Source organism: Trichomycterus rosablanca, chromosome 17, assembly GCF_030014385.1.
Source record: "Trichomycterus rosablanca isolate fTriRos1 chromosome 17, fTriRos1.hap1, whole genome shotgun sequence".
In the NCBI taxonomy this organism is placed as follows: Eukaryota; Metazoa; Chordata; class Actinopteri; order Siluriformes; family Trichomycteridae; genus Trichomycterus; species Trichomycterus rosablanca.
The window spans coordinates 22,222,400-22,247,187 of NC_086004.1; the positions used below are offsets into that span (position 1 = coordinate 22,222,400).

Consider the following 24,788-nt stretch of genomic DNA (forward strand, 5'->3'; position numbering starts at 1 on the left):
TGAACCAAACAAATGAATCTTGGTCTCATCAGACCATAGGACATGGTTCCAGTAATCCATGTCCTTTGTTGACATGTCTTCAGCAAACTGTTTGCAGGCTTTCTTGTGTAGAGACTTCAGAAGAGGCTTCCTTCTGGGGTGACAGCCATGCAGACCAATTTGATGTAGTGTGCGGCGTATGGTCTGAGCACTGACAGGCTGACCCCCTACCTTTTCAATCTCTGCAGCAATGCTGACAGCACTCCTGCGCCTATCTTTCAAAGACAGCAGTTGGATGTGACGCTGAGCACGTGCACTCAGCTTCTTTGGACGACCAATGCGAGGTCTGTTCTGAGTGGACCCTGCTCTTTTAAAATGCTGGATGATCTTGGCCACTGTGCTGCAGCTCAGTTTCAGGGTGTTGGCAATCTTCTTGTAGCCTTGGCCATCTTCATGTAGCGCAACAATTCGTCTTTTAAGATCCTTAGAGAGTTCTTTGCCATGAGGTGCCATGTTGGAACTTTCAGTGACCAGTATGAGAGAGTGTGAGAGCTGTACTACTAAATTGAACACACCTGCTCCCTATGCACACCTGAGACCTAGTAACACTAACAAATCACATGACATTTTGGAGGGAAAATGACAAGCAGTGCTCAATTTGGACATTTAGGGGTGTAGTCTCTTAGGGGTGTACTCACTTTTGTTGCCGGTGGTTTAGACATTAATGGCTGTATATTGAGTTATTTTGAGGGAAAAATAAATTTACACTGTTATATAAGCTGCACACAGAGTACTTTTCATTGTGTCAAAGTGTCATTTTGTCAGTGTTGTCCCATGAAAAGATATACTTAAATATCTGCAGAAATGTGAGGGGTGTACTCACTTTTGTGATACACTGTACATACACCCATTCACCTATAGGGCAATTCAGTGTCTCCAATTAACCTGACTGCATGTTTTTGGACTGTGGAAGGAAACTGGAGCTCCCGGAGGAAACCCATGCAGACACGGGGAGAACATGCACAGAAAGGACCCGGACCGCCCTGTCTGGCAATGGAACCCAGGACCTTTTTCGCTGTGAGGCGACAGTGCCACCCACCGAGCCACCGTGCCATAGGCACAAATTAAAAAATGAATAAATAAATAAATAAATAAAATATTGTAGAAAGCCAGACCAAACTCAACATCCAGGGCAGGAATACCCTGGACGAGGCGGCAATCAATCGTAGGGCTTCTGTCGTCTCTACTTATCTGTGTAGATGCTCGGCCGGCTGATGGCACCGCAGAGATCCGGGTTAGAATCTGGTGTGCAAGTGTCATAGGCCGTTATAACAGTTCAGAGTTTATTCAAAACAAACCTGCATTCTTTTTCTACTCATCGTGGTTCATTTTTGTCAGGATTTCGGCTTAAAATCGGCTCAGTTTGAACGTTGGACATTTCTGGAAATCAGTGAAAATCAACAAAGCTCTAAGATTCATGGATGTACTCACTTGTGGGCTTGACATACACTCTGAGCTTCAAGCAAGGCTTCCCAGCAAGGTTTGGATGTGGGGATGCTGTGAAGAAACAGAGACAAAAAATTGTGTTTTTTTAACGTAAATGGCCCCATAAACATATTCATATCAATCACCTTTACTAAATAATAATAATAGTAACGATGATAATTAGGACCCTCCTTAATTCACGGGAAAATGTGCTTAATTTCACAGACCTTGTTTTCAAAAATCATTGTCATTAAATTAAATGACACTCATAAACTAAATGATAGAATAAATGAAAGCTACAATACACAGCACAGCTACTTTAATAGTTGAAAATACTCATCCGTGTTTGACACCCGCCTCTGCATCCACATAATTGCTTGGGAGTTTTCCAAACTCAGTTACCTGAGTCGTGTTTTTAGCTTCTTTGGACTTTGATATCTTGGACATTTTGTCTAACCGATTGCTAGTGTAACCGAGCATCTTTAGAGTTTGCTGAGTTTATAAAGTAAGAAATAAACTGTACATAGACAAACTATCAGGAGCATAATACTTTACTGCCTTGTTTGTTTTAGGTGCAGAACAGACTACAGAGAGATGATCGCGTGTGTAGAGAAGCACACTTTTCCATTGATTATGGAATCTCCAAAGGGACAAAATGCAATATGTAAACACATACGTCAATATGTAAACACATACATCAAACATTGTCAGCACACTACACCACAAAAAATGTCTGTTACGTCTGATGTAGTCTGGCGTAACTGCCGTATGAATGCTAGGACCACCTCATATTGCATATTGCACCTTATATTTCATATGCTACTTAAATGAAAAAGGCCAGAGCGTGGAGGGATTTAAATGTAAAGAGCAGAATTTTGTATTAGATCTGTGACATTACCGGATCAAATCTAGTCGTATCCAAATCTGCGATTGCATTACGCTTCCTCTCTACTGATGTTAACCTCCACTCTGACCGAGGAGAGCCATGACTAACACATGCCCCCTCCGACACGTGGGCAGTAGCCGACTGCATCTTTTCACCTGCACAAGGCGAGTTCATATGGGGCTCAGTCTTATTCATATGCAGACGGCATCAATCATCCAGCAGAGGTCGTAATTTCATCAGTTATGAGGAATCCCTTCCTTGCGAACGAGCCAATCATTGTCTGTGTAGGCACCCAGCATGCAGGTAGCAGAGCTGAGATTCGAAGTGTGCCGTCACAGTGTTTTGAATGAACTGCAACTTGTTGATAGTTTCAGCAGGAAGACCTGAGTATGGAAGAGAAAATGAAGGCATGTACCCCTACCAACAAGGCTGAACTTTTTAATACAAACACACAGCGAACCACAGCGAGTTTGTGATACCAACACGCCGACCGGCTGCTTTGTGACTCGGGCGTAAAGTACAAATCGTCACCCCTCGCCTGGCGATCCATGTGGTCGCACGCAGACGCTTTCTGTCTCCAGCACCGCACCATATGGCTCGGTGAATAACACTTGCGCTCCGTTCCCCTCAGACGATGACGTCACAAACAGGCACAGACTCCAGACTACTCCACCATGTTTGAAGGTCACGTGTAGGTTTGGGGCCAAGGACGTGTTCTTGAGAACGCTAATGAAAGACTACGCACAGCTGCCGTGATACAGCTCTTATGGCGTACAAATCCCTTCGTTCCTGCTGTTCTCTGAGCTCTCGTGCTAACAGGCTGCTGGAGAAATGTTTCGCTGCAACAGGTGTTCTCGGGTGAATCGGCATAGAATCGGTGGTGTGAAAGAAAGAAAGAAAGCAGTGAATAAAAAAGGCTCTAAAAATAAGCCTTCATTTACAGCCCTGTAAAACGGGACAGGAATCAAAGCCTGTCGTTAGATCCTTAATGCTGCTAGCTGCTGCGATCTAGTGCTCACTGGTGAACCTGCTTTTGTGGTTGTAAATGAACACAAATTAATAAATGTGTAAATAATATACAAAAGATGTGCTTTGTGATAAATGGCTTCACGTATCAGCTCAAAGTGACGGTTGATCACTGCCACTTAACACTACTGGACCAAATAACCTGAAACCTATAACTTCAACTGAGCACTTGCATGGTTTGCAAGCATGGCCGTGTGTGTGTGTGGGTTGGGTGTACGTATAAGGTCATGCAACCTGGCAGTGGTGGAGCTTAAACCAGCGACCTTACGATTACTAGTCCAGTACCTTAACCTCTAGGCTACAACTGCCCCTACATCACCGCACTATCACGTGAGACGTGTCCAATCTGTGACCACTTTTTATCACCTGTCAGTTTTCAATTTCCACACAGATGCCACATCATGTACAGAATGCAACCTGGATTTTGGATTTCCCCCCTTTAGCTCCTAATCTAGTCATTTCCAATTACCGATTGTGAATCTGCTGCCCCGAGCTGATCAAGGAGAGCCGGGTAACCACCCTCTGAGATGTGTCCAATCTGAAGACGTGCTGCTTCTTATCACCTGTCAGTGTTGGGTTCCCACACTGATGCTGTATAGTGTATAGAAAGCAAACATGACTGTGTGTGTGAGTGTACTGGGGGTACGTATAAGGTCATGTTAGGGGTACAAATAGGTTTTCTACACCTCTTCTAATTATTAAGTTCAGGTATTTTAGCCACACCCATTTCCCCCCTTTTAGCTCCCAATCTAGTAATTTCCAATGCCGCTTCTTATCACCTGTTAGTCTTGGGTTCCCATACAGATGCCATATGATGTACAGAAAGCCACCCTAGACTCCATGTGACTACCCCGCCCCAACCCCCACCCCCCCCACCCCACTCGTAGCGACAGTGGGACGAGCCCGCATCTGACTCTACTGCTCTTAAACACAGCCAGTTGTGTTCATGTGGAAGCCAGGCCTGGTTGATGGTTATGCTGAGATTCAAACTCGCTGTGGTATGTGATACAGCATTTGACTGTTGGGCCACCTAAGTGGCAGCCACACCCATTTTCGCCATTGATGCAGAATAAACTTTATAATCCAAATAATGCAAAATCCTTACAGACATGGCTGGACGAGTTTGGCCTGCACTCCAGCGGCCTGCACAAAGCCCTGATATCAACCCCACTAACGCCGTTTGGGATAATTAAAACAGTGATTGTAAGCCGGGCCTTCTTGTCCAACAACAAGATGAAATACCTGAATGGGCACAAATTTCCAAAGACCCCCTTCTGCAGCTTGTGAAAAGTCTTTCTAAAAAAAAAAAAAGTGAACTCCATATTAAAGTGTTTTGGCATGGCATGTTCATTATTTGTAATTATTTGTAAATATTTAATTTTTTCAGAGTTTTTCAGAGTTTTTTCTGACTTTTTATTATTATTATTGTTATACACTGTACTTTTTATTGTCTATTTTTTGTACTGAGTGCTTTACTGTCCCTTCGCTGCTGCAACACTGTGAATTTCCCCACTGTGGGACTAATAAAGGATTATTTTATCTTATCTTATCTTATCAAGCTCCTGGTTCAGTGTCCATACACTTTTGGCTGTATAGTGTATATTACACTCAACTGGTGTCCTGTCCAGGGTGCGCCCAAAGGTTCCACAGAAACTAGACCCAGCTTGGACAGGATGCCATTCCATCACCCAAAGGCATAGCCAATCATGTCTGTGTAGACAGCTGGTCAGCCAACAGCACCTCTAATATTCGAACCCGGGATGTTAAATTTTTTTAGGTGTGTTTATTCCATAAGAAAATATTCACATAACCGAAACAGACTAAATGACAATGAATGATTAGCATTTATTCCATTTATCTTAAACTGGCTAAACATTTGGGCATGTTTATACTCCACATTAAAGAAAGTGCACTTGGGAAAGAGGGCAGATAATAGGATTCATGCTTTTTTTTTTTTAAAGGTTGGGCATAATGCGTCTGGGTGTGCATACGTAAACCTCCATTAGCAGTATGCAAGCACCCGACCTTTTAGACTGCCACAGTTACCATTTGGACTCTCAGCCACTTAGACTGGGTGCAGCCCTGGGATGATGGACATGTTCTTTTGTTTGAGGATAACCAGGCTAAGCCCCTTTCCCCTGCTCCCTATTCCATTCAGGCAGGCCTTTCACCCCTAACCCCGGGGGCCATGACAGCTACAATATTGGAAGTAGCCAAACACTTCTGGAAGGGGGTAGTGATGGTAGTGAATAGGCAGCGTAAGTGCTTCCCTGCCCTGGCTGCTGTCGGGGACAAAGGGCACACAAAGCCAGTGCCCTGGACCAAGCGGCAGGCGGAGGGGCATTCACAACCAGCTCGGGATGCACAGAAGAATTACCCGCGATTGAATGTGAAAACTTTCAACCTTCTATTCTTTCTTTCTTTGTCGTTTGCCTTCTCTGCCCTCCCGTCTCTTCTCGGTCCAGGACTGACAACATCCCGTGGAGGGGAATAAGTTCAGCAGTGCCCTTGCTGGTTGGGGCAGGGGGGCAGTTTTTGCAAAGCCACACTGCTGTTTCTGTAGCTGAAATAGCCTTCGATCACCAGCATGCAGTGAAATATGGACTTAAGACCTACACGCATTTTATGTCATCCTACGTGCTCCAGAGAAGAAGGCTGTCTCAATTCTTAGATACCTTAAAATGCTGCCTACTGAGGTGCCTTAATTCTAAGTGATAATCTGACCGAATAATGAGGGAGCATCTGATGCTTCCTTAGCGATGAAGACAATCCCAGCATTCTCTACTTAGGCAGCTGCCCAGGTAAGCAGTGAGGCAGCTCACTAGGTTTTTGGACAGACCCTGTTTATACATACACACTACTCACTGAGCACTTTATTAGGTACACTTATCTGATACGCACATTCATTGATTATTTTATAAGCTCCACCCACCATACAGATGGAATTTGTGGGTATACAATTACTGACTGCAGCCCATCTGTTGCTCAGTACACTTTGTCACCCCCTGCACCCTGTTTACAGATACAAAGGAACCCCTTGCAGGACCCTTACTGACCAGATGTTATCTGGATGGTGGACCATCCTCAACACTGCAGTCAACATTAATGTGGTAATGATGTATTAGGTGCAGCAGTGTTGTTGGGAATTTAAACACCTTGTGCTCCACCCAAAATATGAAGCCAACAGCGTCAAGTAATCACATAAACAAACACTAGATGAAGATCACCACACAAACTACACCTACAACGTGTGCAAACGGGATGTGTTCCTAAAAAAGAGGCAGTATTTCAAAATCCCAACATCTTACAGACAGTGACTGAACACAAGGCTTAAACCCAGGACCTCAGGAACTATGTTGCATTGCAGCACCCACACTACCAGCTTTTCCAGTGCTCCACCCAGTCTGACTTTCAAGTCACTTTGTGTATGGTACATTTAAGCCATTTAGCAGATGCTTTTATCCAAATACAACCCAAGCAGCTGATGATTAGGGCTGTGCTCAAGGGTCCAACATTGACAACCAGGGGTTGAACCATCAACCTTTTAGAATAGAATAGAATAGAATGCCTTCATTTGTCATATATACATATACACATGTACAGTACAGAGTGCTGGGTCAGCCATTGCATGACACCCCTGCAGTAGTCAGTGTTAAGGGCCTTGATCATGGGCCCAACACTGGCTGCACAGCAGAGCCTGGATTTCAACCAACAATCTTCCGACTGATAGTCCAAAGGTCTACCCACTAGGCTACCATTATGTCCCATTAGGATTACTAGTCCAGTACCTTTAACGGCTACATTACTTCTGGCCTGCTCTGGCATGAACATGCAGTGAATTATATTGGTCAGGTTCACGGCAGGTCCGGTTCCACCAGGAAACACTGGGCACCAGGCTGCAACACCCTGTACAGAGCGCCACTCCATCGCAGAGCTTCGGCCATCCCCCCATCCCAGCAAAGAATCCAACCCGCTGCGCCACCCGAGTGCCCGAATTCGAGACAACAGAGTTGGCGCGCGGTAAATCATTACAAGACCCGCGATTCCAGTTCCGAGCATTTTGCTTATTAAGCACAACAGATGGCAGCGGGGATTCCTAAATGACCACACGAGCAGTGATTAAAACAAATGTGCTTTTAGTCCTTAAATGAGCCATTTGTACAGGGCTGCTTTCAGGATCAAGTGTCGTGGCCCATGATGCATGATTGTGCCGGTCAGAGCAGAGCACGAGGCCACACGCCACCTCTTTTTAAACCTCGCTGGCCAAGCGATGACTCTCCAGCGACAAAGAATCCGACCATTTTATTTAATGAGCTGCATTAATTCAGGATGAAATGCCACATTGGGTTTCTTTCTTTCCCCCTGAACTTTACTTTCCTCTCAAATCCTCTTAGGTTGGAACAAAACCACACATAAACGGCATAAAAAAAGTGGAAGCACGACTGTAGAGAAAACAAAAAAAGAGCTGAAATTGCCTCATTAATGCATCAGGCATGCTGCCCTGAGCCTTTCCCTTGTGCTCGGGCCCAGCGGGAGCTCTTTTTATCAGGCCAAAGGACACCTTTCGCTCGGGCCATTAGCAAAACAGACACAGATTCACCCTGGCAAATTCTCCCCGTCATGCACCCTGAGAGTGGGTTGAGGACGGCGCAGGCAGAGGGGCGTACCCAGTACGACCTTGGCACCGCAAACGTAGAGCGCTTAAAGGACGAAGAAGCGAAACTAGCCGGAGTTTGGTGCCACATACCCTGTGAGGTTAATGGCTTTTAGCTGTTTCTGTCCAAAAAATGATAATGGCGGGAAACTCTGGTCAGCGCAGATGCAATTACTCCCATCAGGAACCTTCCGAGCGCTAAATATGATTTGGCCAATCAGCATAATTTGGAGAGCGTTCCGCATGGCGGCGTCTGTAACTGGTTTCGTGCCCATCACGCCCTGTGCAGCTAAGTGCTGAGCTAATGGCGTGTGCAGAGGTTGACAAATTGACATTTTCATCAAGGGGAGAGACTTGGATGCACCCACATAGAAATGTAGGAGGAAGGTCAGGCAAATTCAGACAATGGGAGATCCAGAGGGTGGAGATGAACTCTCTGGCCTTCTCGCCCTGATTCGTCTTTAAGGGTTATGGTTTAAATAAACACATTCAGTGTACTGGGTACTGATTATATATGGCAATGTGAGTGAAGGTGAAGACGTGAAATGAAGCTAGTGTAGTGTAATAAAATGCTAGTAATGTGCAAGTAAAACAAAACCTAGTAATTACAACTCCAACTCTAAATTGATCATTAAGAGAATCAGGACGTGTAACGGGGGGGAGGCTACACTGAGGCGCCAGTAGCTAGAAATGAAAGTTAACCCAACTTGCAGGATGCAGAACAAATCTGTGGTTAAAAAGCCACAAACAAAAGGGTATAGGGTAAATACAAGCAGCGGCCAAAATAACAGAAACAAACTAACCAATCAAGACACGGAAACATCCACAGCCCACAATGGAGACAGCAGATAAAAGAGTGATAGAGCAGAAATGAAAACCTGTTTTTAGAATATGGCAAGCTGCTCAGAGTGCCAGTGACAACCAATCCTATCCAGGACGGAGCTATCATGAGAGTTGAAAGTGCTGCAACACTAGCTGGGTTCCCAGGAAAGCGTAAAAGAGACCAAATCAAACCCAGCATCATGGTTTTAAAAGACAATAAGGTTGCCAAGAGAGGAGCTGGCAACTAAGTGAGGAAGAAACCGTGATAAATAGAAACACTTTGACGTGGAGCGAGTTAAGAGGAACTGGAATGTTATTAATCTGTGCCTCCATGCCCCTCTGTTGGACATAAATGGCAACACAGAAGGGCATCATTTTGGAAATGCACGAAGGAGCCAATCTTTGTTGCTGGTTATAAATCCCAGACCTTTGTTCAGACTGGTTAGGCAGCATAGATGTGTTTAAGGTGGTGACTTAGTATAAACATCTGTTTAAACTACTGACACAGTACACTGTTGAAATAGCACATGTGTTTATGCTGGTGACATACTATTAGAATCTGTTTAAACTGACATCTGTTTATGCTGGGAATGTAATACATTATCGGAGCTGTCAGCTAAGAGTTGTTTAATTTATTGCAATGTAGGGGTGTGCAAGTAATGGCTTTTCAGGGCGTGATCTAGAACAGGGCTTTTTAAACCCTGGGTCGCGACCCTTGGTTGGGTCGCAAACCCAAATCAGTGGGTCGCAGAGAAAGATAATAATTAAATCATCATATTTTAACAGGCACAAACTCGAAATAAACTTGTTCACAAACACCCCCTTGTGGAGGCTTTTCAGTACATCACGTGAACCGCAGTGTGACCAGATTGCCACCATTTTTATCAATTAATTCTATTTAGTTTTGTGTTTTGTTTTGATGCATTGTTTGTGTTGCCTTGGTCACAGTAAAAATCATGGACAAAATGTGGGTCGCTTTAAAAAAAGATAGGTAGATTTAATAACACCGACCAGGCATAACATTATAACCACTGACAGGTGAAGTGAATAACACAGATTATCTCTTCATCACGGCACCTGTTAGTAGGTGGGATATATTAGGCAGCAAGTGAACATTTTATCCTCAAAGTTGATGTTAGAAGCAGGAAAAATGAACAAGCGTAAGGATTTGAGCGAGTTTGACAAGGGCCAAACTGTAATGGCTAGACGACAGGGTCAGAGCATCTCCAAAAGTGCATGTAGGGTGTTCCCGGTCTGCAGTGGTCAGTATCTATCAAAAGTGGTCCAGAGTAGGGGTGTGCTATATCGTATCGTTCACGATAATACCGGTATCATTTTTAAAACGATACAAAAAAGCCCATATCGTACAAAGCCCATATCGTCACACAGCTACGCAAATGGCGTACGTTCGTTACGTGGGTCATTTGGGTACAGTAACGAGTATGGCGGAAAGCGGCTCTGCGGTGGAGGAGCTCGTTCCAAAAACTCCAAGTCCACCATAAATTAATCTTTGGCAACCCAAACCCCAACCACCGCTTTGCCGGCAACTTTTTTGCACGCAGGTTCACACGGACGCAATTCAACAGCGCACCTCCATCAAACTGTACTTAGTAGTAATTGTGGCGCGCTACGAGTAAAGGCGCCACCGGGCTCTGCGCGTTCCAGTGTTGCCAGATTGGTTGGTTATCTGCCAAATTGGGCGGATTTTGTTGGGAAACAATTTAATAGCAGTTAAATAACACTTCTATTTTAAAGAAAATATTCAGTTTTTAGAAGCTCCAGCATTGAAGAAGGTTATTAAAAGTAAAGTCAATTTTCAATGCTTATTTGGCTTAATAGTGTCGGTCAGTCTGTATCATATTGTTAAAAGAAAATAAAAATTTGTTTTCCATGCATTCACACTGGCATGTTCTCGGATTCAATTGAGTGTCATCATTACTCACAAGTTGGCAGCCAAATGATAAAGTATTGCAAAGGAATATCTTTGAAATTCTTCCTCATAATGTTAAGGTTGCTATATATATATATATTTTTTTTTATTTGTCAGGGAAAATGAAGAGAAAAAAAGCTTAGTAGTATGCGAGTCTTCGTGATGTAATTCTACATGGCACTTACTGCCTGTATAGGTAAATGAGTGAGTGACCACATAAAAAAAGGTATCAGTTTCTGTGCGACCCCTGTGTGAGCAATGGTCTCAGTCTGGCCACCCCTATGGAAATTGTCTGACTCCGCCATTACATTATGTTACAATATTTTTACTGGAAAGACAAACATGTGAGGGGGGTTTAATGAGAGCGCTACTTTTAATACCACACAAGCTCAGTGCAAAACAACAGAAGAACATGAGCACAGCCGGAAACGATATATTCTGATACCTTCCCTACACACTCGCTCCCTGCGCCCTATAGTGCACATAACATTCTTAAAGGGCCAGACAATATATTTGTAATTCACATTACACGACAGGAGATACCTTAGAAACAACTTTCTTTTTCTTAGAATAGTGGAGTCCATGCCTCGAAAGGTCAGGGCTGTTTTGGCAGCAAAAGGAGGACCAACACAATATTAGGAAGGTGGTCATAATGTTATGCCTAATTGGTGTAAATCATGTAAGAAAACTTTATGTCTAATATAAAACCTTGCCTTTTGATCTCTGGACCAGAGAGCCATTGGATAAGCTGACAATCAGTCTTAGGAGCATTGGGGAGACTTAATTTCCCAAAAAGTGTAAGGATGGTAACAGCTACTTACAGATGTAGTAGTACTCGTGTCCCGGACGGAACTCGAAGCCCAGAGAGAAGGGCGTGAAGAGCTGAAACTTCTCAGAGAACTTGAGCGGCCCGCTGGGACTCAGGGGCCGATTGCACTCCCAGCGCTTGAAGCCTCTGATGAGGTGGTTGCAGGTGATGTAGCTATCGTAGCTAACCATGTAGAGGATGTAGCGCTCCATGTGCTCTGGTGGGAGCGGAGTCTCGTAGTGCGGACAGTAGATGTCCAGGTAGTCGTTGATGGCTACCTCCACCGTGTACTCGCCATGAACGAACCTACGGGAAAAAGCAAAGACAATTTATGAGCCTCAAGATCTTGCTGACATAAATCCATTCGGCCAGTCTGACACCCTCCGGTCTTTAAAAAATGCCAAAACAATTTCATGGGGCCAGTGAGAATATCTGGTGGCATGTGTCATTTCTACAGGAGATATTCTCAGTTCACACGGCGATAGGATAATGGGGGGCAGTGGTGCTGAAGAGAGACTGACTGGAATGACCAAGCAGCAAGGGACAGGCGAAGATTGACAGGGGTTCACAAAGTGAGAGCGGCTTCATTAAGCGCTTTCACAAGGTCCGGCTCACGGCCGCCTCGGCTGAAATGAGTTTGTTGGCCGGGCCGATTTAGATACAAATTGAGCGCCTGCATGGTGGCATGAGCTGAGTAAATCCAGCGGATTTGCCGCAGAGCTGCTGGAAATATAGCCATCAGCCCTGCTTGAAATGCTTAGAGATGACTGCACGTATAGATGTCCTGGCCTGATAGTCCTGGGCATGTATTATATTTTTAACACCATTTTATTATGCTGGGTAAAGTGATAAATCGTGTTCTTTTTGAAGGAAGCATTTTCATCTGGTCTGCCTCAGGAAACTTGGGAATTAGACGTGACAGTAGCAATAAAGAGATCGCAAATGAGTTGACAGACCTGATTCCTTACTGAACCGTTAAACAGAGCATATAGAATATTAAGAAATCAATGATTCAACAGAGGAGTCTTTCTGCATTTGGAAAGCTATATTGGGTTTTCTTGTGTTCCATTTATCACTTCATCCTGATAAAATTCATAACCGACTGATTATGATCTTAGAAAGACTGGGTGAAAGATAGGTACACACTTTGGACAGGGAGCCAAAATAGTCATCTATTCACTTACTTATTTACACCTTGGGGTAATTTCGAGTAGCAAATTCACCTGCTTGCAAAAATATACTGTACACTGACCAGCCATAACATTACCACCTCCTTGTTTCTACACTCACTGTCCATTTTATCAGCTCCACTCACCATATAGAAGCACTTTGTAGTTCTACAATTACTGACCATAGTCCATCTGTTTCTCTACATGCCTACCTAGTTGGTCCACCTTGTAGATGTAAAGTCAGAGACGATCGTTCATCTATTGCTGCTGTTTGAGTTGGTCATCTTCTAGACCTTCATCAGTGGTCACAGGACGCTGCCTATGGGGCGTTGTTGGCTGGATATTTTAGGTTGGTGGACTATTTTCAGTCCAGCAGGGACAGTGAGGTGTTTAAAAACTCCAGCAGCGCTACTGTGTCTGATCCACTCACCAGCACAACACACACTAACACACCACCACCATGTCAGTGTCACTGCAGTGCTGAGAATGATCCACCACTCAAATAATACCTGCTCTGTGGTGGTCCTGTGGGGGTCCTGACCATTGAAGAACAGGGTGAAAGTGGGCTAACAAAGCATACAGAGAAACAGATGGGCTACAGTCAGTAATTGTAAAACTACAAAGTGCTTCTATATGGTAAGTGGAGCTGATAAAATGGACAGTGAGTGTAGAAACAAGGAGGTGGTTTTAATGAGCCTCTCTGTTGATCTGTGAGGTGAATCCACACACCTGCATGAATTGAAACAGAACCCAAGTGCAAATACCGTTACAAGGTAGAAAAATACTGTGGCCACATTAATATAAACAAAGTAACAAATGAAAGACAAAAACATCCGCAGCCCGCAACGAGGAAAGTGGATAAAACAGGGAGAGTGCAGAACTGAGAATGTCCCAGCTCTAGGATAAAAGGTTTGGCCAGGCACGCGCAAAACCCCGACCCCACCAACTGGTGCACCTCATGCATAACATGGATTTATGAATGGGGTCCACTTCTGGGGCAATCCGCTCTCCCAGGATGGTTCCATCGTAAAGCCGAAACGCCGCAACACTGGGTTGAGTTTCTAGAAAACTAAAGAATGCTGGCATCACACGTTTGCTAAAGACCAGACCGGACTGAGCGGCCCAGCATCATAGGTTCAAAGAACAGCAAATGTGTCATGGTTTAAAAGGTTTAAGAGTCATGGTTTGCTACAGATTCACTACTGTCTAATTAGTATTGAGCTAAATGCAAGCACCCACCACCGAAATAAATAATAATATATGCTAATGAGTTAAACAAATGCTCTGTATCAGACACATTTTAAAGTTCATTCTACCCTGACACAAAGCACCTCATCTCCAATCTGTTCCTTTGTCCTTTAAAAACACACCCCAGTCCTGATGGCAAAACACAGAGCTAGAGCTGGACTAGCTCCATGGTGCTCTATAGGATTAGTTCTGTATTTCTAAGAACTCTCAATCCTTTAGTATTTGAAAGAGAAAAAAAAACGAGGGCAAGGGCAGGGGTAAAGGGGGAAAGAGAGAGGAGAGCCCTGAGAGCAGATAATTCCTAGCCAATCATGGTTAGGTTTTAGCACATAACAGCCAATCATCATCATATCTAATGCTTGTCTTGCATTCTAGAGCCGTAAGTTAGACAAATATTGAGCCAAAACAGCCCACGTGTATTAATATACACCGATCAGCCATAACATTAAAACCACCTCCGTGTTTCTACACTCACTGTCCATTTTATCAGCTCCACTTACCATATAGAAGCACTTTGTAGTTCTACAATTACTGACTGTAGTCCATCTGTTTCTCTACATACATTTTTAGCCTTTCACCCTGTTCTTCAATGGTCAGGACCCCCACAGGACCACCACAGAGCAGGTACTATTTAGGTGGTGGATGATTCTCAGCACTGCAGTGACACTGACATGGTGGTGGTGTGTTAGTGTGTGTTGTGCTGGTATGAGTGAATCAGACACAGCAGCGCTGCTGGAGTTTTTAAATATCGTGTCCACTCACTGTCCACTCTATTAGACACTCCTACCTAGTTGGTCCACCTTGTAGATGTAAAGTCAGAGACGATCGCTCATCTATTGCTGCTGTTTGAGTTGGTCATCTTCTAGACCTTCATCAGTGGTCACAGGACGCTGCCCACGGGGCGCTGTTGGCTGGACATTTTTGGTTGGTGGACTATTCTCAGTCCAGCAGTGACAGTGTGGTGTTTAAAAACTTTATCAGCTCATACCAGCACAACACACACTAACACACCACCACCATGTCATTGTCACTGCAGTGCTGAGAATGATCCACCACCCAAATAATACCTGCTCTGTAGTGGTCCTGGGAGAGTCCTGACCACTGAAGAACAGCATGAAAGGGGGCTAACAAAGCATGCAGAGAAACAGATGGACTACAGTCAGTAATTGTAGAACTACAAAGTGCTTCTATATGGTGAGTGGAGCTGATAAAATGGACAGTGAGTGTAGAAACAAGGAGGTGGTTTTAATGTTATGGCTGATCGGTGTAGGTACTGTATATGGACCCATCAAAGCAACGTTTTGGAGGCCAGTTCTAGATAATTCATCAGATGAAAGTGTTAAGTGTGGGCCGGAGCTGGGCCATCACTCATTTTGTATCTGGGTGGGGGCTTGCGGTGAGGCTCAGTATCGGATGACAGCTAATCTGGGTGTGGAATTACTGTCGAAGGGCAGTGGAGTGCCAAACTCCAGCTGCCTTCTTTAAATGCCTCTCTTCCTTATCGCTGCCGCCCAGAGATCAATCCCTCGCTCCGATTTCAGAGTGTGTAATATTTTTTTCTTTCTTTTCATTCTATTCCTTCCGACGTGTCACATCTTTTTTCTTTTCCGTCTCTGGGAGTCTTGAAACTGGCACGGACACGGACGGCCTCCCTGACAGAATTTCATGTCGAGTATCCCATGCACCGGCACCGTGCTGAGGAAAAGTCATCTAAATAAAACATAAGAGGAACCTGGCTGAAAGACCCAGGATCATCCAATTTAAGAGAAAGAATGCTTCATCTCATTCCAGGAGAGAGCACTCGTTTTTACTTTGGCCTCAATCTACAAAAGAATATCATCGATAGCACTAGTGAGAGTTGTACTCTCTTGCCTCTTTTTTTTCTCAGCTCGGGCTTCTCTTTCGGATGAAAAATGCCAGGTTTGCGGTGTGATCTCTCCTCAGACGACGCGTGGCGGAAGCTTCAGACAGAAAAGCAAGAAAAAGTTGGACATTGTGGAAGCCCCTGATGTAACTCTGTGGTCTGAGACTAAATTACCTGGCCATAAAAACATGCGTTATGGGTTCTCTAATAGCAAACACATATCATTATGGCATGGTCTGAGGGTCTAACAACTCTCTTTTGGATTCCTAATGCGTATTACGGCTGAATAAATCAATAGCAGCGCCTCTCGTGCTTCTGCCTTTTTTTCCCCGCTGGCAATAAAGTTAAAGGAGGAGCGATCCTTTCTGATCGAGATGTGTGGTTAGGTGTGAAAAACGAACTTGCGGATGATGGCTGGTTGATAGAGGAGGAGCTGAGAGGAAAAGGAAGTGGGATGACAGATGAAAATATCAATAAAGGAGCACAATGCATTAAGAGAGGATTATTGCACGGAGCTGGGCGTGCTGTGTTCACCGATCGCTCCTCTGGGTTTAACAGTCACTCCTGTTGCTTGGCTTGTTTCACTGGCTTCTGATTTGGCATCAGTCTCAGGAATACAACCACTGAGTGGTACTTTGATTTACATTGATGCCATTCAGTGGACGCAACTTACAATTGTGACTAAGTACAGTACAACCAGTTGAGGGTTAAGGGGCTTGCTCAGATGCCCAACTGTGGCTTGAACCAGGGACCAACTGCCTAGTTTCAAAATCACTGAGTTTATTGGTATGAAATACATAATATATCCATCCATCAATCCATCCATCAGTCCATCCATCAGACCATCCATCCATCCATCAGTCCATCCATCAGACCATCCATCCATCCATCAGTCCACCCATCCATCAGACCATCCATCCATCAGTCCACCCATCCATCCATCCATCCATCAGACCATCCATCCATCCATCAGTCCACCCATCCATCCATCCATCAGTCCATCCATCAGACCATCCATCCATCCATCAGTCCACCCATCCATCCATCCATCTGTCCATCCATCCATCCATCAGTCCATCTATCCATCCATCCATCCATCCGTCCATCAATCCATTCATCAGTCCATCCATCAGTCCACCCATCCATCCTTCCATCCGTCAGTCCATCCATCCATCAGTCCATCTATCCATCCATCCATCCATCCATCAGTCCATCAATCCATCCATCCATCCATCAGTCCATCTATCCATCCATCCATCCATCCATCAGTCCATCAATCCATCCATCCATCCATCAGTCCATCTATCCATCCATCCATCAGTCCACCCATCCATCCATCAATCCATCCATCCATCCATCAGTCCATCTATCCATCCATCCATCAGTCCATCAATCCATCCATCAGTCCATCAATCCATCCATCAGTCCATCTATCCATCCATCCATCAGTCCACCCATCCATCCATCCATCCATCCATCAATCCATCAGACCATCCATCCGTCCATCCATCCATCCATCCATCAGTCCATCTATCCATCCATCCATCAGACCATCCACCCATCCATCCATCAGTCCACCCATCCATCCATCAGTCCATCTATCAGTCCACCCATCCATCCATCCATCCGTCCATCCATCCATCAGTCCACCCATCCATCCATCCGTCCATCCATCCATCCATCAGTCCATTTATCCATCCATCCATCAGACCATACACCCATCCATCCATCCATCAGTCCATCTATCCATCTATCAGTCCACCCATCCATCCATGCATCAGTCCATCCATTCATCTATCCATCTATCCATCCATCCATCAGTCCATCAGTCCGTCCATCCATCCATCCATCTATATATGTGTGGTGGAAACCAGATGGTGCTAAATCCAGATTATAAGCTCTCTCCAAGTCTCTCAGACACGACCAAATACTACTGCACCCACCCTCACCATTTCCAATCAAAATATAAAAGTGTGGAAACTTTTTGAAGACCCTTAAGTGACCCTTAGTGACACTTAAGTGACCAAGTACTATCTAAGCAATTGAGGGTTAAGGGATTTGCTCAGCGGCTCAGTAATTGTAATCTGGCAGGGGTGGGGCTTGAACTAGCAACATCCCTATTACTGGTTTAATACATTATCTAATATCCTCACAAAATTTTGAAGTATGTCTGTGGGGTTTTGTGCTCATGCAGTCAAAAGAGCATTTGTATGGCTGGGCGCTTATGTTGGTCAAGAAATCCTCAATAAATGTTCCAGTTAGAAGGGATGTCCCAATATTTTTGTCCATATAGAGTGTGTAGGTAAGTCAGTGGTAGCTCAGCAGTTAAAGTACTGGACTAGTAATCAGAAGGTTCCTGGTTTAAGCCCCACCACCACAAAGTTGCCACTGTTGCGCCCCTGAACTTCCTTAACTCTCAGTTGCTTGAATATATACAGTATATATACGTATATACACTGATCAGCCATGACATTAAAACCACCTCCTTATTTCTACACACACTGTCATCAGAGACAGCAGCACAGCTGGAGTTTTTAAGTACCGTGTCCACTCACTGTCCACTCTATTAGACACTCCTACCTAGTTGGACCACGTATCTTAGCGATGCTATCGGTCAGCCGGGCATCTATACAGATATACTATACAGATTATTGGCTATGTCTGGGAGGGTTGCCAAAGCCCTGCGATGAATTGGCGCCCTGTCCAGACACCTTATCTTGCACACTGGACGCTGTGTTGACATCTTGATCAGGTGTAGTACAAGCACTTCAACTCAATACGAGTGCACATTCCTGGCTCACATCATTTACATTATAAAATCACCAGACATGAAATTGCAGCCGCTGATTGTTTTTTGGAGCGAAAATGCGCTGATTTCAATCTTGGTGGATTCCGATCTGGGCTAATTTTAATAATCACTGCTGTATTTTAGCTTCGTTTACTCAACTCGTGCAAGAAAAACAACCAAACTTTGATGCCGGATTTTCAACCAGACTGGAAATAAAATTTCCCTCATGTGATTGGAATAAATATTCAGTCCTGAATCCCTTTCAGCTCAACTTGTGCAATCTTTTCAGTCGCATGCTAAAAACTAGCCAGACTAGAAACACATGGCGGCGACTGATCAATTAGGCTTTCAAACAAAATCCTCTGTGCTGACTTTGAAGCTTTTCAAGACGTCGGTGTTCCGATCGGCCACCGAAATCCCCGAAGGACTTCAATTTATCAAGAAAAACTGTTTGCGTTCGGGGTTTAAAAGACGAACTGAGCTCTTCGACGTGAACTTTTCAACCGGTGCTGTTCTCCCAGGGGTTTTGAGTGGCTTGATTTACAGATGCTTCAGGCACGCCAGAGCCGGCTATGCGTTCCAGCTCCAGTCTTTATGACTTCCTTTAGTAAATGTTAGTCAGTAACCGGGCCTCGCTTTCAAGGTCCCGAGCAGGAAGCATCTGCGGCACAAGAGGTTAAAGCCGAACGAGTAGATCTGATAAGACCAGAACCCACAATTTATTGCGCTATTTGATGTTTTCAATCACTGAGCCCGAGAGTCATTATAGCCATTAGGGGTCATAAAATCAGCCCTGAGAGGTCTGGGTTCTGGTTAAGTGATACGAGAGCCTGAATGCTGCTGGCTCATGATAAGGCACACCTACGGATTGAATTCAAAGAGCTTAGACTAGCAATTAATAACTACAGGGGATGGAAAACACAACAATATATGAATATCAAGGAACTAATAAGATGTAGGACCACCCTTTGCCTTCAGAACAGCTTTAATCCTCTGGAATCCTCCTGATCCTGATTAATTCATGGTGGAATATTGGTGCGTTCTCCAAGAAGTACTTTCACTGAGCACAAGGCACCCCACAAGGGGCACTAATTGACCACAAAGTGTCACACCATCATCATGTTCATCCATTCACAAGTATTAAGCGCTACCAATCAACCACTGGCATTGTTCCCGAAGATGAGAGGTCACTAGAGAACCCAGACAAGACTCGAGAATAAATGGAGAAACTTCTTCCATAGAGTATCCAACAGCGTAGCTCGAAACAAAGACCTCTGGAGCCTCACTCTGTTCTATCTTTAAATCTGGTCAGTAGAAAGGCCATGAGAAAGCGGTACATCGAATTTCCTCCTGGAATAGAAAACTTCATATTTTAGGAAAAGAGAGTTTGCACCATAGGGTGCACCTGGTCCTGTACAATTAAAAAGGACCTAATCACTGAACCTTATCATACTAATCCTTCCTCGACATGACTGATCGTACTATTAGTGATCTATTAGCAGCAGACTATAACAAATGAGAATGTAAAGGTATCATTTTTATTTTTACTACTCCTTTATCCTGGTCAGGGTAGGGGTGGGTCTGGCTTCCCTTGAAACACTCGGGTAAGGCAGGCATTCACCCCAGAGAGTGCGCCAGTCTGTCAAGGCTTTGGCCACCCCCCAACACAGTCAATCATCTCTGTGTAGACACCAGACTGGCCGTTAGCACCCTTTAATTTAGCGTAAATAAAAGGCTGTGCCACCGAAGCGTCTAAGTTGACTTCTAGGACATCTATCTTCAGCCCACTGGCGCTGGGATCTAGGGTTTGAATCAACAATGGTGTTACTGGCTGATTGGGAGTCCACACACAGAAATATTTAGCTACAAGGCCCCGCGATGGATTGCTGTCCTGCCCAGGGTGTGTTGATGCATCGCAGCCAGTGATTCTGGGAATACTGGATGCACCATAAATTTAAAAATGAAATTTATATTTTTAATGCTCAGGGGTCTAGGTTGTGTACTTTTTACACCAATTTATACTGCTTTAGGCACTAATATATATTTAAGTCTAGGTCATCTGTCTGGTGCACCGGTTTACCAGACAGGCACCCAGTGATCCCCCCCCCCCCCCCTTATGCTTCACCTCCACCGATACAACCTTCCACTGCTGACTGGGGAGCCTCACAACTGGCACACGCTCCCTCCGACACGTGAGCAGTACCGACTGCATCTTTTCACCTGCACGAGGCAAATTCATATGCGGATCAGCCTTGTGCACGCAGAGCCACACCCTGATCAATATTATTCCCCAACTCTGCGCAGGCCAGCAGAGGTCATAATTGCACCAGTTATGAGGAACCCTGGTCCGGCTTACCCACCCTGTGAACAACAGCCGATCGTTGTTCATGTGGCTGCCCAGCCCAGCCGGATGGCAGAGCTGAGATTCGATACGATGTACACAAAATCCCAGCTTTGGTGTGCCAATGCCAATTTTTGAGATTTAGTGCCCTTCAAGTGACCAAGTACTATCCAAATAACTAAGGGTTACAGGCTTTGCTCAAGGAACTAGGTTGTGTACTTTTTACACCAATTTCTATTCCTCCAGGCACTGGACTATATTTAAGACTAGGTCATCTGTCTGGTAGGGCATCTGCCGATCCCAGTCGTGCGCCGGTTCACCAGACACCGACCCAGTGATCCATCTGAAATGCAAATTTTTTTGAGATTTAGTTCCCTTTAAGTGACCAAGTACTATCCAAGCAACTAAGGGTTACAGGCTTTGCTCAGGGGCCCAGCAAGGGCAATCTGGCAGAGGTGGGACTTAAACTAGGAGCCCTTCTATTACTGGTTCACTACCTCAGCTGTTACTGTTAAAATATGGCATAACCAAGTCATCAGAAATCAATCTAATCTAACTCACCTGAGCTGCTGAGTTTTTAACTGTGATTTATTCTCTTTAATCAAGCTTCTTTTTAATGTGGTTTTTGTGTTATTTCGTCCGCCAACTGCTCATATTAGAAAGTAGTTAACGGTGCATTCCACAGCTGGAAGACTTCTTAGAGAGGGTGAATGCTAAGGAAGGGAAAAAAAACACACTCTGCTTTGTGACCACCTGGTCCGTCTCAGTAAAATCCTCTCCAGCTGTTTGTTAGTCCCTGCCACAAGCGTTACAACAAATTACATAGTCAGAGAGAAAGAGAGAGAGAGAGAGAGAGAGAGAGAGAGAGAGAGAGAGAGAGAGAGAGAGAGAGAGAGAGAGAGAGAGAGTGAGTCCAAGCGTGTATCAGAAGTCCATAGTAATGTAAAGTACCTTGATTCTGTGCTGCACTTTGCTGCACTACATTCATGACAGGACAGGTTGATTCATAAGTTTAAGTTTAATATCAAACACAGTCATGGAAAATTTAGTGTCTCCAATTCACCTCACTTGCATGTTTTTGGACTGTGGGAGGAAACCCACGCAGACATGGGGAGAACATGCAAACTCCACACAGAAAGGACCCTGACCGCTCCACCTGGGAATCAAACCCAGGACCTTCTTTCTGTGAGGCGACAGTGCTACCCACAGAGCCCCCGTGCTGCCCTCTATTCTGTATATAAGGACACTACTATGTTACTTAAAAAGAACGCCTTTAGTTGTCATATACATCTATCAGGCATAACATTATGACCACTCTTAATATTGTGTTGACCCCCTTTTGCTGCCCCATACACATCAAACTGTGATGCACTGTGTATTCTGACACCTTTCTATCAGAACCAGCATTAACTTCTTCAGCAATTTGAGCTACAGTAGCTCGTCTGTTGGATCAGACCACACGTGCATCAATGAGCCCTGGCCAAGTTTGTCATTTTTTGTGAAAAAAGTTGTGCCGCACAGAATGCTGGGATTGTCTTCATAGCTAAGAAAGCATCGGATGCTCCCTCATTATTCAGTCAAGATTATCGCTTAGAATTAAGATACCTCAGTAAGCAGGATTTTAAGGTATCTAAGAATTTAAACAGCCGGACCCCATACGGGCTCCATATAACCACTGCATCACCTGATCATCCCTCATTATTGTTTACCTAAACCCACTTAAGTACGTAGGCTCTTCAAAAAGTTTCCGCACTGTTATATTTTGGTTGGAAGTGAGGGTGGGAGGAGTAGTCATTGGTTGTGTCTGATAGACTGAGAGAGAGCTTATAGTCTGGATTTAGCGCCATCTGATTTCCACCTTTTTGGAGCGCTCTAAGAAACTTTAGGGGCGGCACGGTGGATAAATGGGTAGCACTGTCGCCTCACAGCAAGAAGGTCCTGGGTTCGATCCCAAGGTGGGGTATGTTTTCCCTGTGTCTGCGTGGGTTTTCTGCAACAGTCCAAAGACATGCAACATATAACCTTGTGTACTGATGAATCTTGTGTAATGAGTAACTACCGTTCCTGTCATGAATGTAACCAAAGTGTAAAACATGACGTTAAAATCCTAATAAACAAACTGAGAAGCTTTAAGTGGAAGAAGATTTTCATGTGATGATGATGTGAAAGCAGTGGCGCATCAGTGGCTACGCGCTCAAAAAGCTAAAGTATTCAACCTGTATTCAAGTATTTATCTTGTATGTTTGATAAATATTTTCCAGCGTTTAGGTAGCCTGGCTTGTTCCTGCGCTGCCGTTTATCCGTCGTTCTTTCTCAGCCGACTCAAAGCCAAAGCAAATACCTGAATTTATCCTACAATTAACCGAAGACCCGAGTTCGGCAAACACAAACACAGCCAGCTAATAACTTGCCACAACCTTTTCACACATCCCAAGTAATTTCCCACCGAGCTTCGTTCTTTTATGTTTAGAGTCTCCTCAGAGCCAAACAGATGAGATTCCAGGATGGTCAGCGCCCGATGGGCTCGCGAGCGTTCTGTAATCTGTTTTTCTAAGTGTTTGACGGAGCGAGGGATGGAGTGGGGGGGGGGGTTGTGTGCGGGTCAGTTTAGTGGCAGAGGTCCAGCAACACATGTGACAGAGCAGTGTTTATAATAGACTGACTGGAAGCAGACGGGGCGGTCCTGGAGCGGCTGCGCGTAAGCGTGCGTCGCGCTCGTTCGCCAGAATGGCCCTTTGTGTTCTCCGGTTCAAGTCTGGAAGCCATTTTCAAGCGCAACAGCTTGGACTTCGTGTGCAACCCAGCTCTCCCCATGTGGATCGTGTTTATTGTTCTTCGTGTCATGCAGACGCCGAAACCTTCCACCTCCCTCTCAGCGCCTCCCTGCAATCTAACCCTGTTATTCAAACTCCGCTCGGGTAATTTCCCTATCGCTGCATTTAGGCAAACTTAACCCCGGCTAACGCTCAGTCAAGGCTCGGGCGAAAACAAACAAAGGAAGAAGAAAAAACTCGAGGGACAAACACATGACCTCTGCTCAGTCAGAGATGACAGATTTGGTTTTTATATTTTCTCTTAAATCATCCTGGTTCCTCCTCTGTGTTTTATCTTAACGACACGATTCGGGGGGTCTGAGATAATTAGCACGGTGGCTCATGCTCTGGCACATTAAACAGTAGTGCACGTTTAATCTACTGCATGTATTCGTTTAGCCACAACCACACTGGCAGTGGTGGGATAAAAGAAAAGCCTTCTCATGGAGGAGATGCATTTTCCTGCCTTATTAAGTTTAATGATTTAGTCTGTTCATAGCCTGACCGCAGCAGAAAAGAAAGGACAGGGCCAAAATACTGGAAAATTCTGCCGCACCGTACAAACTAATATGCTAGCCAGGTTTTGTTGTTTAGGCTTTAATTGATTTGATACTATTAATAACTATTACATTAAAATTTTCTGCATTTAGCAGATTTACCCAAAGCGACTTACAGTACTGTGGCAGTATACAATCTAAGCAACTGAGGATTAAGGGGGCGGCATGGTGAAAAGAAAGGACGGCACGGTGGCTTAGTGGGTAGCACTGTCGCCTCACAGCAAGAAGGTCCTGAGTTCGATCCCCAGGCGGGGCGGTCCGGGTCCTTTCTGTGCGGAGTTTGCATGTTCTCCCCGTGTGGGGTAACAGTAACAGTGTTCATTGGGCACAGCAGGAGGCATATAACAACCGCTGGAGCTCGACTACATAACCCAGACGTAACAGTGCTTATTAGAGCTAATGTGTGGCAGCTGACTTC

General features: G+C 44.7%; 1 protein-coding gene across 1 annotated transcript in view; it reads right to left on the reverse strand.

The window, feature by feature from the left end:
• The window catches only part of LOC134331301 (ephrin-A2-like), a 181,488-nt gene that overhangs the window by 7,769 nt on the left and 148,931 nt on the right, over positions 1–24,788 (reverse strand). Inside the window, exons 3-4 of the mRNA XM_063012651.1 lie at positions 11,604–11,896; positions 1,471–1,536 (exon numbers count right to left, since the gene is read on the reverse strand). Of these exons, the coding sequence (XP_062868721.1) occupies positions 1,471–1,536; positions 11,604–11,896 (359 nt within the window). The remainder of the gene's footprint in view (positions 1–1,470; positions 1,537–11,603; positions 11,897–24,788) is intronic.